The sequence below is a fragment of the Dendroctonus ponderosae genome, unplaced genomic scaffold (genome assembly GCF_020466585.1).
Source record: "Dendroctonus ponderosae isolate FM_Combo_2020 unplaced genomic scaffold, Dpon_F_20191213v2 Dpon_F_20191213_3, whole genome shotgun sequence".
Classification (NCBI taxonomy): domain Eukaryota; kingdom Metazoa; phylum Arthropoda; class Insecta; order Coleoptera; family Curculionidae; genus Dendroctonus; species Dendroctonus ponderosae.
Genome location: NW_026018508.1, coordinates 17,486,195 through 17,503,198, shown reverse-complemented (window position 1 = coordinate 17,503,198; position 17,004 = coordinate 17,486,195). Strand labels below are relative to the sequence as shown.

The 17,004-nt window shown below is 37.6% G+C and overlaps 2 protein-coding genes across 9 annotated transcripts in view; one reads left to right on the top strand and one right to left on the bottom strand.

The window, feature by feature from the left end:
• LOC109539829 overlaps nt 1-17,004 on the bottom strand; it is a 27,523-nt gene that overhangs the window by 2,992 nt on the left and 7,527 nt on the right. For 4 of the 5 annotated variants that reach the window (XM_048664792.1, XM_048664794.1, XM_048664793.1 and 1 more), the window contains exons 2-7: nt 3,332-3,723; nt 1,453-1,655; nt 1,241-1,409; nt 1,020-1,189; nt 686-827; nt 388-635 (exon numbers count right to left, since the gene is read on the bottom strand). In XM_048664792.1, the coding sequence (XP_048520749.1) occupies nt 388-635; nt 686-827; nt 1,020-1,189; nt 1,241-1,409; nt 1,453-1,655; nt 3,332-3,704 (1,305 nt within the window). In that variant the 5' untranslated portion in view covers nt 3,705-3,723. The remainder of the gene's footprint in view (nt 1-387; nt 636-685; nt 828-1,019; nt 1,190-1,240; nt 1,410-1,452; nt 1,656-3,331; nt 3,724-17,004) is intronic. The other variant, XM_048664795.1, reaches the window with a different exon arrangement.
• LOC109539827 (ATP-binding cassette sub-family C member 4) lies at nt 4,264-16,289 on the top strand. 4 transcript variants are annotated; one of them, XM_019907839.2, is made up of 11 exons: nt 8,384-8,563; nt 8,631-8,829; nt 10,931-11,126; nt 12,100-12,315; nt 12,367-12,567; nt 12,621-12,847; nt 12,966-13,122; nt 13,176-14,393; nt 14,451-14,802; nt 14,858-15,293; nt 15,362-16,289. In XM_019907839.2, the coding sequence occupies exons 3-11, from the start codon at nt 11,050-11,052 to the stop codon at nt 16,258-16,260; spliced, it is 3,783 nt and encodes a 1,260-aa protein (XP_019763398.2). In that variant the 5' UTR covers nt 8,384-8,563; nt 8,631-8,829; nt 10,931-11,049; the 3' UTR covers nt 16,261-16,289. The 4 variants fall into 4 exon arrangements, with proteins under 4 accessions (XP_019763396.2, XP_019763398.2, XP_019763397.2 ...); XM_048664791.1 differs by having other exon boundaries at nt 8,385-8,829; nt 14,858-15,008; nt 15,063-15,293; XM_019907837.2 differs by lacking the exons at nt 8,384-8,563; nt 8,631-8,829 and adding an exon at nt 4,264-4,564.

The following is a 17,004-nucleotide window of genomic DNA, read 5'->3' as shown; positions in this document are numbered from 1 at the left end:
CCCCCCCTGGGTCCTCCCTTGACTCGTTATGGACATTTTCTTTGGAATATCGCATGCTGGGTAATTCCGACTTTATGCTTGATACACCCATTGAAAGGAAACTAAAAAATTAAACAAAAAATCAAATTTTTTGAAGAATCGAGTGATTTTCTCCGCATAGAAAAACAACAAGATATTCGTCACTCCTAAAATGTTTAAAGGTTTTTAAAAGCCAACGGATCTTCGACCGTTTTTTGTACCGAGACTTTTGGCTGCAACTAAACAACTAAAGTTCTCTTCAAAAATGTGGATTATTAACTTCCACACGCACAAAATCAATCCTCAGAAGTTACCTAATTTTCTTTGAAAAACTCAACCCACTACTGACGCAACTAAAATGGCAAAAACCTTGGAAAAAATCTGCTTGGAAATGCTTTTGAACGTCTGTAGAACGCTTTGCCTCTTCTCTATGCTGTCGCCACTCTGCTGGCTCTTCGCCTCTTTAACATAAGCCGAAGGCTTATCTTCGGTGAAGAGCGGATTCTTCTCCAGCGTCATCCCGTTTCCGCAAATCATCACTCCTGGACCATCTTTCTTATTGTTCAACCAAGTGCCGGCCAGTTTGGCTCCACTTTCATGGCCAAAACTCATTATTCCTTCAATTGAAACAGTTGTGGCTAGTGGACTTTCGCTTTATTCGATTTACCTGCTCCCGATCTTAAACCATTCACCCAGTTTCCTTTGTACCAGTTGTAGTTGGGAAAGACGAAACCATCATGGGGTATCAAGTTCCATGTGTATTCGCCGTATCCATGCGGGTAACCTTCGCTCCATTCACCAGCATAATACTGAATTTATCCACGAAAAAAAGTGGTCTTAATTTACCGAAGTATTAATCTCATCGATTAAGAACGAGTGAAAAATGTTAAATTTCGTCAACTTTTCAACTTTTATGAAATGGTACATAGCAAAAGTGCATCAACCGTTCTTGGAAACCAATCGAAAAAGTCTTTGATGACCTCATTTCTTAAAATACTCACATCGTTATTATGCCACATTATGGAACCTTCGCCGTTGATTCTATCGTTCAACCAATTGCCCTTAAACTTATCTCCATTACTATAGTTCCTGTAACCAATGCCGTGCCTTTGGTCATCCACCCAATCGCCTTCGTACCAATCATCAGCCTTATACAACAACCAACCCTTGCCTGGATACCAAAGGCTAAACCATCTACCATTTTCCTACTAAAAACCCTTACCGTGTCGCTGGGACAACCTCCATTGGCCTTTGTACAAAATCGGCGACGATTTAACGTTCAAAGACCCATTACCATGGAAAAACCCCATGGAAAATTCACCTTCGTACACGCTCAGGTCAGGCAGGGTGAGTTTTCCCGCACCTTCAGGGTATCCGTCTCTAAACTCGCCCTGTTTCCATTAGACTCCTTGGTGCATCAACAAGTTTTCCTACCTGGTAAATGGAGCCATCGTGCCAGTAAAAGGTTCCTTTGCCCTCCATCAGGTCGCCATTCAACTGACCTTCGTAGACGTTTCCGTTGAAGAACACCATCCTCCAGTTGCAAGTGCAGTTGAAGTCGCAACTTGGATCGGCTCCGGTACTTTCATTAATCGATTGCCTGCTTGAAATGGGTGTTTTCTGCATGCTGGGTTCTTCTGTAAGCAAAAATAAAGTGAAAACAAACAGAAATTTTACGAAACATGATGAAGAGGAAAATTGAAGAAACATTTTTTAAATTGCGTAAAGATCTACAACTTAAGTTGACAAGAATATTTTGCACTACATTTTTATTTGAAAGTTATGTATGGTGAAAAGTTGAGATAATGTTGCATGAAATGGTTCTTTAGAAAAGAACATTGATGACTTTCAGAAAAGTTTTCCTAAACATTTTTCCACCTAGATAAAAATCGTATATTCAGTGGCTCTCTTCCTCTAAAAGCTAAGAATTGTTTAATGTGCTACAAAAATAGCAAACTCGATTTTTTAAAAGAACGCATGAGAATTAGTGATTTTTGGGTTTTTTGGCATAAACGGCTTATGGCTAAGCCGATAAAAATTACATTTTTTTACAAAAGTCTTGAGGATCGGTCAGTTCTGAAACTTTCAGGATGAGTTGAAAACTATTTCAGCTACCTAAACTGATTAAAACTTAGTTTATTTACAAAACGCCTCATAAGAGTTGATTTTTTAATCTTTGAGGATAATTGGAACAACATTTTTAGGGTTTGGAGCAAAAAACGCCTGATTGCTGTATATTTTCACTTAAATTCGGTCGGTGTCTGTTCAAAGCGTAAAAATGGCTTACGAAGAAACAGACCCAAACTTGTTTTCCAAATTCCAAAAAATATTGTTTGAAAAACGCCTGAAGATTTTAAGGATTGTTAAAGCGATATTTTCTCAATTAAAAGCATGAATTGACGGTTCAATTTTGAGTGGAGCGTAAAAATGGACTGGAAGCAGTTTTCAAAATGTTCTTTGTTTTCTTGGCCCATTGCTTTGACTTCCGAAAAAAAACGAAACAAAATCATACATAAGATACAGATTTAATGGATAAAAAGATAAAGAATACGGAAAGAAAACGAAAACAGAAAAGATACAGATCAAGAGAATCTAATGTTTCCCTATTATGGGGTAAGATTTTCAAATGTTTTGCTCTGCGAAATATTTTTTTCCTTAAGAACTAGTGGATGTTTTAATGATTTGTAGATTATAGTTTTTCTACAACATAAAACATTATAAATTGGTATTTGTAGTTTGCTTTGAATTTTAAATCTGATGATGGCGCTGTTCTCTCGCCGAAACGTAAAAATATGAAATAAACGATATGAACATTTTTATTTCACAATTTGTCAGGAAAATAAATCGAAATAAGATACAAATGAAAATGCAGTATTTTAATGCGGAATTCTTTTTTTGCCGGGTTTTTAATCATACTGTAAAGGGCGCCCTTCATAACATCACTCATTTCAACATTTTCTGCAAAAAATGTGTAGCAAAATCAAATATTTGGTAACATTTGTCAATTTGTTTTAATAAATCTAGACCAGATACATTAGTTTTCCCAGTCCCTCTAAATTACAAATTTCCGGCCATTTAGGAGTGCTCTCAATGGTTAAACTTCCCTACAAACTCTCTATTCGACGTTTTCCCCATTTCACTCACATTTCCGAAACTAGAAGCGTATTTAAAACGCTGCCGAGAATAATTCTTTTAGTCAATATTTCTTAAAATCCGTGAAATTTGGCAAACCGACAAGAATTTCTAATAGATTTTGGAAAACTGCCGTCTTTTGCCAATCAAACCTTATTTACTACATAAACCTGCAACTCACTTGAGTTGGCGCTTCCTCGCTTCCCATCCACAGCTACAGTTTCCGAAACTGAACTATAACTAGTTTCCCACGAATTAGCTGACAAAGGATGGATCACCGACAGCGAATCAGCGCTGGACTCTTCAGATGGGCTCAGTTTTATCGGCCTCCTCTCTACCACCAAAGGCTCAAAAAACGAGTCAAAAAACTTATCAGTGATGCTTTTTCGGGTTTCACTCTTCACATCGGCGTCAGTGGATTCTTCAGTGATTGTGGAGACGCGAAGACTCTTCGAGTCTCTGGCTGCTTTAGGCGATACGGATCCTTTGCCTTTCAACGAACGCCTTCCAGAGTCCAACGAGGGTTGTTTGAGCGAAGAGCGCAAGTTTTCCATGATTGACAAAGTTTGTCATCTGGAATAGGTGAGAAGGACTAAAGTTGGTAGTTGGTTCCTACCTGGAGTGATTCAGAAGTTTGATATTGGAAGATTTGTTTCGTCTGCCATAAATTGCCAAAAGCAAAGAAGAATGAAATAGTTATCAGAAGTAATGTATAATACTCAAAAGAAGGCCGAAATGAAGACGCCAAATATGCGACTGAAAACGTCTAAGAAAAATGGGCGCAGTCTGCAGGCAAACACCAACAGAAGACATGGCATGTGTACAATCTATTAATATTAAAAGATGATAAAACTTCGAGTTCATCGCGAGTTCATCCGAGTGACTACCAACTAACAGTAACCATATCGAAAGCGGTTTGTTAAAAAGCTTTCAAATCGGTATTTTCCAAAACCAGCACCGAAAGCCGCCCAACACGTTTGAACGAAAATGTGTCGGCTTTGAAAAAATGCGGACAGTTAACATAGAGGGGAATGCTTTGATTATTTATTTACAGGTAATCTTCTCCCACTATCGTCGAATCGAATTAAGTATTATAATTGTTGGTGGACACGAGTTCCACTTCTGGTAGAAATTAACCAACGAGCACCGATGCCCAACCGGAGGTTGCTTATTAAATTGTTCACCAATTTCAAAAAGCACGGACTCGTTTCCGTCGATTATTCAACATCGAAGAAAATCGGTTTAGCGTTTATTTGATCGTTATTAATCAATTATAGCGTCAACGGGCGGTGACAACAATATTTTTGCATTAATTGCGCCATAAAAAGCCCCCATTTTCTAAGGTGACAGTTTGTTGTTGTGGCAGATTTTAGTGCGGAAGGTAAACGCGCAAAATATTCATCAGCTATTTTCGGTAAGTAAAAAGCGAAACGAAGAAAATTGTTTATTAACCTTTTTTATTAAAAAAACTAGTTTTTATGTGTTTCATATATTTGTTTATGTGGGTGTCTTGTGAGATTTCGGCTCTTTTTTGAGAAGTTTAGAAGTTACTCCAATAATATTCGAAAACCAAAAAAATGTTTTCAAATAGGTTTTTGATGATTGATGATTGAAAAAAAACCCGCTCTTGGCATTACTTCACGTTAACTACTTGAAACTCGTTTATAGAATATTTGGCATTTTTTTAATTCGTTCAATACACTGTTTGAATGTTTTGTTTCGAAATTTACTTTGGCAGTTTTCTTTAACACATTTTCTCATTTATTTGTGTTTTACTTTTCAGTCTTTGCAAGTGTTAATTTTAGTTTTATTCCATTTCCAGTCGATTTTATTAGAGTAATGTTTCCAAATACCAAAAAAGCAGAATCTTTAGGTAATTTTTTAGTAATTTAGTAGGCAATTAAATAAAGGAAACTGAATCCGCTCGTATAAAGACTTTTGGAAGAAAGAAATCTCTAACGGTATTTATCGGCATTAAACAACAAATTTCAGAAAATAATCGGGAGTCGAAAAACTGTATTTTCATCTGCTGTCTTTTAGAACGAAAACGATCACAAGCTTCAAAAAGAGTTACTAAAGGACCAATAAAATGTTCCCCAAATTTCCCCCCCAAAGTCCCTCGCATATATTCAAAAACACCCTAAAAATAAAATTATTTCAAAAGTTTTGCTCAATGGTTTCAAAAGTATCAATTTGCGGAATATTCGCGCTTTAACCTTTTGCAAAAGGCGCATTGTACAACCAAATCAAAGCTTGTAGGTACATGACTAAACTAATCAGGTCTCTTGATCTGGAACAAAATAATTAAATATCCATTATAATCAAAGGTTGCAGGATCAATTAAATTTTATTTATTTTCTTTCCAGTTCAAAAATCATCATAATTTACACATTCACCGATTAGAATTTGCTTCTGCAAATAGCCAAAGTGCGCAAATTACAGGCAACATTCCCACAAACACTGTTAAATTGTTGAATAAACTAGTTTTGAAACCGATTTTTCGCCACATGTCCTAAATAAATACGAAAATCTCAGCTTTTGTTTGTTGTAAACGTAAAGGTGATTTAGGCAGGTCCTGTTTGAAGTGTATCTTGCTTAAGTGAAAGTTTTGTATTAAATAGACTCAGGCTTTTGCAAGTAATTTCGCGAAAAAAAACCGTAATTTGCTACTTTCGTATTTGACTATCAATCCGCCTCGTTGCTGTAACAACAATAGCAAAAACGATCGCAGATAAGCGTTTTTATTGCATATTTTTTTCAGTCAATAACTATCGTTAATACAGTAATAATCGAATCAGCGAACCAGAAGATTAGTTAGTTGTTAATGGATACTTATCGTATATCTTTCTGTTTATTCGTCAATTGCAAAGATGTTTTTTTCACCGAACATTGTCCTTAAGAATGATAAGTGTAATTACTGTAATCGTTTGCGCTATTCCTTAATTAGGCATAAATGCTAACATTTTTGCGGGAAAAAACGGATAACAAAAAGGTTTCAATATTGATGGGACAAGTTGCTGGAAAACCCGGCCAATGATAGCTTCACTTTGCATTAAAATTTCTAATATGTATGTATTTTTGGCTTTATTGCATAATGAAATAATTACCGCTGAGGTTCTGCGTCGCTATGCTATTAAACCACATCAATTTAGTTACTGTTACCAACTGCATAAAATTAATGTGGTTTATTCAACGTGCTCCAAATTGAAGGGTCTCATAAAAATATGAATGTGAATTAAATGTATTTATAATAATTATAGACATCGATTTTCTAATTATAGTTTTCTAGTGGAACTTCAAAGGTTTTCGAATACAGCTTAAGCAAGCTTTTGTATTTTGTTTTCGCAAAAATGCTCAGATCCGAGTGGAAAGATGATCCATTAAGCCCGAGAAGACTGAAGTAGCATCATTCACTCACTTATAAGAGGAAAGTTGGCCTTCGATTATTTGTGACAAATATTTAGTTCCCTTCAACACTATTATTTTAAATAATTGGGGATTTTATGCTACAATTCAACTGGGGATTTTTGAGGTGCTAATTTTATTGCTTGTTTGCTGAATAAACGGTTTGAATGTTTTGTTTGGTAAATTACTTTTGAATTTTCCCCCATTTCTACTTCAATTTTCAAGTGTTTTTAGCTTTAGTGCAATTTCAATCGAATTTTCTTCGTAATTTTTATTTTTCCAAATATCAAAAGAACCGGTAGGATGTTTCCTTTGGAATTTGAACAACTGCATTACATCGATGTGGTTTACTTGAACGTGCACCAAATATTGAAGATTTTAATAAAAATATTAATGTGAATCAAATAGATTTACGTTAGTTATACACATCGAATTTCAAAGGTCAGCATGAATTTTTGAATGCAGTTTTAGCAGAAAACCTGTCTAAGGTTTTGCATGTTTTTGTATGCTGTTTTTGCAGAAAAATGCTCAGATCCGAGTGGAAAACTCGGGTGGTAGTTAAGTTACATTTTTCCATGCGTATAAAAAAATGAAAGCTTGTGTGCTATGCTTGAAAAAAATCAATTCATCTCTATAATAGTTGAAACTATGGACATTTCTTCCAGTGACGTAAAAGTTAGGAATAAACTAGGCCTCCTAAATTTCATCCAAAAATGTGCCTTAAAGCTCATAAAACGGCAATAAGCAAACTGTGCACTAAACCTAAAAATATTTCTGTTTACTCTGTATACATTATTTCAGCGTTCAGACAGGTGTTTAAGTCTTAAAAACGCTGATTATTTATATGCAATTGTCCTCATTTACTGCCATAAACATGAAACGTCCCCTAAATGCAATAAGCGATTATTTAGATTAAAGATACATTATTAATAGCAGAAAAAAATTTAATGACATTGAGGTAAAGTTTATTAAAATATCGTTAAGGCGATTCTCGCGAAAAGTGACAAAAACTGATGAATCCTGATACAGGATTCACCTATGTTTTTGGCTGTTCGATTTTCTATTGCAATGTGAATTTTATACCGGATGTTTAAATAATGCGGAAAATTTTGGGATCAACGAGCGTGAAAACCCGTTCTTAAAAAACATCCTTTTCAAATTTCAACATCTTGTAGATCAGTAGCGAAATATTTGCCGGCTTAGAATTTTATGAATTTTTTTCACAAATGGTAAATTTTTCAAATACATTTTCATGCAAGAATTTGTCGAGTTTTTGATACCAACAAGGTTCTAGCAATTAAATTGAAGGTTTTCCCTGAAATTAGTAATTTGTACGTATTACGACATACAAACTGAATTTGATCACTTTAAAGACCATGACAAAAATGTAAAATAATGAATAATTTATAAACTAGCTGTACAGGATGGTAGTAAAACTTGAAACATGCGAAAATGAGGAAAATGATTATTAATAATTGAAATAAGACAATATAAACATTGTACATTAAACTGCATTAAAACCACTTCAATTCGAGGTGCTCTTGGGCGTCGCTTTAAAGGTGCACCTTGAATCGTAATGAAGACGATAATGGACCTAAAATTTACGATTCAATTGAAGTCGCGTTCCGGTTGGATAGAGATTTTCGCAGAAGGTTCTTATACTTATTCCCCACTGTTCGTGTCACATTTTGAAAATCTAAAGATGTTTTTAATCAAATTAATTACTAATAGTTGGCTTGGTAAACATTAAAAACAATTCGGCTAAAATTTTTAATGGACTAGACTTCAGTCCTCAAGGTTGGTTAATTCGAAAAGTCATCAAGTCGCGTGGTAAACGTGATCAGAGGTGAACGGTTACAAGTGGGTACTCTTGAGAATCTGCAATTCCCGCATCCAAAACACGTTTAAGTGATGGGATTTGCTTTCATGCAAAAGTACCCACGTGTGGAAATAAATTTAATGCTGTTTTATCGGAAAATTTCTTTGTAATTACGCTATAAAGAAGATGGTAAATATTTCTATGGCACAGTTCTTTAAGCACTTGATTAACGCTTAATAAATCACTATAAATGCAGAGCACCTCAATTCGTCAAGTAGAGTCTTGGTTGCGCAACAATGCCCCGATTAAGTACTTCATTCGGTACCAGTAGGTGTTAGATGGTTTATCGCAAAGTTTAACAATGCTGGCTGGTAATTGGTTAATTCGGTGCGACTTTAGGTGCGGATAAAACTGATTTTTGAATGGAATACAAGTGAACGGAATGAAAACGACAGGTAAACGATTACTTAAATATTTGTGCAGCCTTACAGAGCTATTGACTTTTATTGAAAGAACTTTTCAACGTGATGCTGTATATACTGAATGTTAGTTCTCATAGAGTTTTGTTAATTTTTAACTGGAAAATTAGTCTCGTTGATTCTACACTTTTAGTTGTTTCCAAGTGCAAATGTGGGAGTATGTTCGTTTTTTACTCACAGCCAGAAGAATGATGAGTGTATCGTGAGACAGCATTCATTTCTCTTAAATAACAAAATGTTAAATCGGATTTAAATCTGTTCAATAAAAGTGCGAACAAAATAATTGCTTCTCTTTTTTTACAGTTCAAAACTCATCACAGGTGATTTTAACTATAATCGAGCATGATCTCGACGTGCGCTACTTGCACGTTTATGCATTTCGGGAGTGTTATTTTCAGGGTAAACCCATCTTTTGAGCGCTAATAGGCTCGAATCCGCTCTTGGAGAGTCTGAGATTAACACATTTTAAAATTTGCTTTTTTCAAAAAAGTTTCATTGTTAGTTTTAAAACTATTTTATTTAACGGAACTCTTTGAACACAGTTTTAAAAACCAGTTAATTTCTCGATCACTTTGCAACACGTTTTCTCTGAACATTTTTTATTGACTCGTAAAAATGTAATAAATATCCAAATCCATACAAGCGGATTTGTTTGGAGAACTTATATAGTTATTTCCTAGAAAAGTGTACATTTAGATGTGAAACTGATGCGATCTAATGGGAATGTTGCTAAAAATATACATTAAGTTTCACTGAAATTTAGAAAACTAAGTAGTGGTTTTTGAAGCCACTTCAAAAATAATTTCATTAAACCAAAAAATTATCGCTCAAGATCCTACGAAGTACAAAACTGCAATTATTATGTTTGTATAATTTTATTTCCATTTAAGATTGAAAATAATAACTGAGTTATTGAAACAATAAATTACCAAGAAAAATAAACTGGATCTTAAACTACAATTACATTTCCTGCCTGTTGCTAACTAGTGATTACCTCAGTTGACGACAAAATTACGGATTCCTAATAAAAGCACCTGTTTCATTGCAAAATTACTGTTGAATTCACTTAGTCTATCGTATAAAAGATCAGAGAACATTTCAAGCCATTGTTCTCTAATTATGAATTTGATTACAACGCAGGTAAGGCATATTTCAAGTGAAAACTTAAGAATTTTCCAATAAACTTATATCTATAGTTTTTCAAATCAATGTTATTTATTGTTCTATTACGAAACACCTTTAAACAATGCCACTATTCAAAGAAACACTGTGAATTACGGTCACTTAATGATTAACTATAGCAATTGAAACATCAAAAACTCCGATGCGGTCAAATCGGGAGAATTAGCTGGCTAAAAGGAAATTTTGTTGCCAACGAGGCCTGGACCAGAATAATAAAGCTTCGTGGCAAGCGAAGATAATTGGTCTTCACATTTAATATAAAAAAATGAAATTTACATAATGAAGCACGCACAGCAAATTACTTTATTTTTACATAAAAAAGAACACAAAGTGAATCGATGTTGATATAAACAGGTACAAATTTCAAAGTGTGCTAATCTCAGGCACCCCGATTTCGAGCCTATTAGCTCTCACATGGTGCCTTAGCACATCAGAAAATGTATATTCTTAACGGTTTTGACACAGCAAGTTCAACTGACAAAGTTTGATTTTTCCTCAGAACCGAAGCTGAGCAGTTAAAATTATCACAGTTATGAGCGAATGGAAAAAATTTGGCAAGAAAAGACGCACGTTATTTTTTAAATAAAAATTAGTAAAACGATTTAAGAACTCGATTTACTGCGTTTTTCTTCTAAACATGAGCAGCGTTTTGTCTATGAGCTTCCAAATGTGTTCTACCAGTTTAAATTTGCTTCACTGTTCAAACACTGAACTTTCATCGCATTAAATACTTGAAGCACTCGTTCAAAATACATCCATTTAAAGCGAATAAATCCTGAAAAGTCCTATCAAAAACGTACGAATTCCATATAAGAAACTGTTGGCAATCGCACGTGAATCAATATGCATATGGAGCTCCATAAACGGCTCAATAATGGGACTTTTTTATTTCCAGATTGGCATCCGATTTCCTCAAAGTAATCGTCGCATTAACTATGTTTAATCAAGGATGACCTAAGAGCTCCATTGCATTGTTAGTGGTTGGTCAGGGGCGTGCGTGCTCCCTCAATCAGCATGGATAACGGAATCAAGCAGGATCGAAAAAGCAATCCAAGGGAAAGAGCGAATTTGTTCTCGTTTCTCACGTTTGCGTAAGCCGAAAAAATACATATTGCTTCATCAATTGAATTCAGCTAATTATAAGTTAAATTACACTGCCATAATGGAAAAGTTTTATTGAATAGTTCTCCAAGGAAAAATTACTTGGTTTTATTGCAAAATGAAGTTGGTTCTATTCTAGCGATGAATCAAGCATTTTACAAATCTTTTGTAAATTATTGAACATATTTTCATTGAAGACCAGTTTCTGTAACCGGTGCCAGTAGGAATAAGTTTGCAGACAAGTTTGTCAATCTTTAATATCGCCTTTGATAAAGTTTCAATACAATAGTTTCAAACGTTCAAGTTTCAGAATTTGGTTTTTAAAAAACACCAAATTCTGTAGACAAAAATAGAATTTTCAACAATTTTATACATTACAGAGAGGCAATAGAGTGTGGCGTTCGCACCCAATGCATGAAACTGTTGAGTTTTTCGGGATTTTAAGCAGTCGTAGAAAATAAATTGTTTCGGGCGTTTCCCAAGCACGAGTAGTAGTCGTTCTATTTCGTCGTTTATTTTGTTTTAAGACAGCTTTAGACTTATGCACTCTTAAATACAAAAAAAATTATCTACATTCCAAATTTCCGTCTTCTACCTGCCCTAGTTTGAAATAAGTATTTAAAAATTTTCTAAAATTTCAAAAGTATGGCTCATATACGCATTAAACTCTTTAATTTTCACTTTAATGCAGTTTAATAAGTCATTTTGCATCTTTCTATAGCTAAAACTGCACCATTAAATAATTGAACATTCTTTGCTTCCTTGTTGGTTAATTAGGCAATTATGAATATCATGGCCCTTTCCCATTGTTACGACCGGTTTCAACTGAATAACATTTGTTTCCCAGTTGAACACGCTAATCATCTATTGTTGTATAATTATTGCGTTTCTTCTATTGTGCTCCATTACACATTAATCATTGGCTATTCGCATTGATTTTTCCTTGTCTGTGATTGGATCTAGTTACACGTTTGGCCTGTTCAAGCGGGGCATCAAAGGCAACCTGCAGGAAACGGATATTTATGCCATTCCTGATGATTGCGATTCGAAACAATGCGGCGATAAAACCGAGCTGGAATGGAAGCAGAATAAAACGATCCTGAAGTTGTTATGGCAAAGGTTCGGGTTAAGGTACTCGATCTTGACTTTTGTCCACCTGATATGGACCTTGTTCAACAGGTAGGGGAGCTTTGGGGTAAAGCTTCGGTTTGCTGATTAAGGTTTTTTCAGCATCGTGCATCCATATATAACCAGCAAGTTTATTTCCTACTTCCAAGCCCACTCGAAAATCGCCAGAAATGATGCGTACTTTTACGCGGGCATGTTGATCGCTCTGGCGATCTTTCACTGTTTCTGGGCCCACAACTTCTTCATGCTCCAGTGCAAGCTGGAGGTGCAAATCAAGGCGTCATTGACATCGCTGATCTACAGGTTCATAGTCTAAGAGCTTGGCAGGAAGTGGAATAATCTCTGGGCAATTGCAGGAAGGTCTTGAAGCTGAGACCGGCCGAACTAGCCGAAACCAACATGGGAAACATCGTCACCATTCTGACTAAAGACATCAAACTGCTGGTCCACAACATTTGGACTTTGAGCGAGATGATTATTGGCATCGTGCAAACCATTACGGTTTTCTACCTGTTGTACGCTAGGATGGGACCACCTTCTACCATAGCCATGGGCATGCTTTGCTTCGGGCTGTTGATTCAAGGTAGGTTCATCTGCTAGTTTTTTTGATTCCCCTGATAGGCATTGCCACAGACATCAATACGTTTTAAAACTCATTTTGATTCTTACTACAACCCTAATTTCTATGTTGATGGTTTCAGTCATCCTGAGCAAAACCATAACAAATATCCGGCTTAAAGTGGGCAAAATGGCCGATAAAAGGTTGCAGCTGAGCCAAGAAGCCCTTTCCGCCCTACGCATCATCAAAATGTACACGTGGGAGATGTTCTTCTTCGACCGCATCTGCTTGGCGCGAAAGTAAGTGCTTTGCCTGCCGCCAAAACCCCAAACAACCCCAACTCCACTTGCAGGCAAGAGATGAAGAAAACCATGAAGGCCTTCTACTTGAAGATCTTCCTGATCCTCATCGGAATAATGGGCTCCAAGGTGACCTTTCCCGTTCTGCTCATTTCCTATGTGGCACTGGGGTATGCCACCAACACTGAACTCGTCTTCTATGTTATGGGGCTGTTTAAGGAGCTGCGACACTCAGTTGGGATTGCAATTCCTATAGGACTCACTCATTGTGCAGAGTTCTACGCGTCACTCACTAGAGTGAGCAGGATGTTGCACATTGAGGAACACCATCCGATTTCAAACAACTTCATGCCTGAAGACAAGAGGAAGATTGAATTGAAAGAAGTGAGCGTCACGGTAGGCAAGGAGAACATTCTGAAGGCCATTTCCTTCAACATTGCCCAACCAGGGCTCAACATTGTGACGGGATTAGTCGGCTCTGGTAAGAGCTCATTGCTGAAAACCATTCTGCGTGATTATCCAACCACCAAAGGTCATGTGACGGTCTGCGGCACCGTTTCATATGCCTCCCAAGATCCTTGGCTCTTTCCCTCCTCCATCAAACAGAACATCCTCTTTGGGCAACGCCTGGACAAGACCAGGTATGACGAGGTGATCAAGGTGTGCTCCCTACAGTACGACTTCAGCCTGCTCCCTTTTGGGGATGAAACGATTGTAACCGATGGCGGGATGAACCTAAGCAAAGGACAGCAAGCGAGAGTAAACCTGGCCAGGGCCATCTACAAGGACAGCGACATTTACCTACTTGACGACTCTCTCGCAGCCCTGGACGTTAAAGTGCAAGAAGACATTTTCAACAACTGCATTAGGGACTATCTCAAGGGGAAAATAGTGCTGTTTGTGTCGCAAAATCCTGTCCATTTCAAAATGGCCCTAAACGTGATCTTTTTGTACCGCGGCTCGATCAAGTCAATCTCCAAGCCTGCAGAGCTTTTCATAGAAGACCTGGATGAGTTGAAAAGTGCCAAGGTGGACCTGGAGCATGAGACCAAGGAAAAAAAGCTGATCGAAATGATGGAGGTTGAGTTGGACCAGAGCAAGCTCAAGAAGAAGGTTTACCAGGAGGAGAAAAAACTCGGTGGGGTTGATTTTTCGATTTACCTACAGTACTTGAAGTTTGGAGGAGGGATTGTGATTTTTGGGTTGATAATGAGCATCTACCTAGGGGCTCAGTTCACGGAGAGCTACTCATCCAAACTGGTATCCAACTGGTAGGTTCACATGGGAATTGTCCAGCTCATGGGTAAAACGAGAGGTTTTTCCTTTAGGGTCGACTATCAGCAGCAGGCCTACGACTTGAGCTTAGGCAACAATGTCACCTCCAAGACAAACGAAACCGTTACTTTCGATGGCGCCGTTCAACGAAGAGACAGAACCTTCAACCTTTACTCCATTTTAATCTTCACCTCGGCTATTTTATCGCTGGTGAAAACCTACTCAATTTTGAGGTTCTGCAGGAGGGCATCGATCAAAATCCACGAAGTCATGTGCCGCAGCGTCATCAACTCGCTGATGCGCTTCCTGGACACTCACTTTATCGGCAACATTCTCAACAGATTTTCCTTTGACTTGGATGTGATTGACGAGCAGTATCCACTGATTTTCATGGAGTTTTTCAGGGTGAGTCCCTGAGGATTAAGCGCAGTAAATCAAACCAATTAATTGATGGTTCTAGAGCTTCATCAGCATAGGAGGAATGTTGATTTTGATCGCCACAGTCAGCTGGATTTTCCTGCTGTTCGCCCTGGGATTCTTCACTGCCCTGTTCGCTCTGAGGATGGCCTATATCCCCACTGGGCGGACTTTGAAGCGACTAGAAGCCATGAGTACAGGATCCAAAGTTAGCGAATCAAAGGGAGTAAAATTGTGGCTTTTTGCAGCTCGCAGCCCTTTGGTTGGCCACCTCAACGCCTCAGTGGAAGGGTTGACCACCATTAGGGCTTACAAGGCGGAAGAGGTGTTGAAGGACGAATTCGATAAGCACCAGGACCTGGCCAATTCCACCTACTACATGGTGATGACCACTACCAGGGCCTTTGGATATGTTATGGACTTTGCAGGCGCTATGTTTGTGGTGTTTATCATTCTTGTTCTACTGTTTGCTGAAACTCGTAAGTCGGGAATTACAATGAAACTTTATTCTGAAGCTAAAATTGAATATTTCTCACCATATTTTCAGGCATATCAGTTGGTGATGTTGGTCTAGCGCTTACTCAGGTGATGATGTTGACTGGATATTTGCAATGGGCAGTGCGCCAATGGGCTGACTTGGAAAGTTGCATGACATCAGTAGAACGAACGCTCGAATACACCGATATCCAGCAGGAAGACACGACTGGAGGGGCCATCAACAATTGGCCAAAGGACGGTTTGCTTAAGTATGACAACGTCAGTCTCTCCTACAATGCTGAAACGCGAGTGCTGAAAGGCATCAGTTTCACTGTGAATGCGACGGAGAAAATTGGAATAGTTGGCCGAACTGGGGCAGGAAAGTCCTCCATCATGTCTACACTGTTCAGGTTGTACGACTACGAGGGAAAGATCTTTATCGACGGCATCGACATCAGTTCAGTGTCCATTAATTTCCTTAGAAAGAGCATTTCGATAATCCCGCAGGACCCGGTGATATTTGAGGGCACAGTTCGCGAGAACCTGGATCCGCATAAAATCTATGCTGACCAGGAAATTTGGACCGTTTTGGAGAAGGTGAAGATGAAAGACCTGATCCCAACACTGGACGACGATATCATGAGCCTGAGCTTGAGTTCTGGCCAGAAGCAGCTTCTGTCGTTATCCAGAGCGGTGCTCAGGAAAAACAAGATTGTTGTGCTAGATGAAGCTACCGCCAACATGGATGAGGAATCGGATCAGCTGGTTCACGAGCTGATCAAAGAGAACTTCAGGAATTGTACTGTGATAATGATAGCGCATAGACTAAGCACTATTCTCGATTGTGATAAAGTGATGGTGCTGGACAACGGCACTATTGCCGAGTTTGATAACCCGAATGTGTTGCTGGCGAATAAGAACAGTTTATTTTACGCGATGAAGCACCAGGCAAAGGCCACGGCATCATGATATTGTTTATCAATAAAGTTTTTATGGTTGACTAGTGTTTATGTGGAAGTTTCAATTTGAGTAAATGTTAAAATGTAGGTGCACGGTTTAAGCAAACCAAACTTTAAGGAAGTACAGAGTGAATCTTGGTCTATTTCCTGTCACAAAAGTCGCTCTTTAATCTCAGCTTGCTTGATGGTTAAACATTTTTGAAAATCGACGGGTATATTTAAGTGCAAAAGTCGTTAGAAGCCTCATTTTGAAAAATTGTCAAAATTTTGCTGCAAGGTCCAAACAAACCAAACTTTACACAAGCATAGAGTGAATCTTGCTCTATTTCTTAACATAAAAATCGCAAATCTTATATAGTTTGGCTGTCAACAATTTATAAAAACTACAGCTCAATTTAACGGAAAAAGTCATTACCAGCCTCACATCGAATAATTCTCTAACTGAAGTCCAAACTTGCACTCAAACTAAGCTTTGAGAATGCATAGAGTGAAACTCTCTCTATTTCGTGGCACAAAACCGCTCTTCAATTTTTACTGGTGTGGTCGTAAAACGGTTTGAAAATCGCCGGGAAATTTGTCGTAATTGTAAAAATTCAGCCTCCAGCTTCAAGTTAACGAAATTTTGAGGAAGGAAAATCAACTGAGGAAATATCAATATCAACTGAACGCAAAATCGTTGCAAAGCACAATTTCAGCAATTGCCAAAATTCAACCTCAACCTCCAAGTATGCCAAATTTTGTGGTAGAAAAGAGT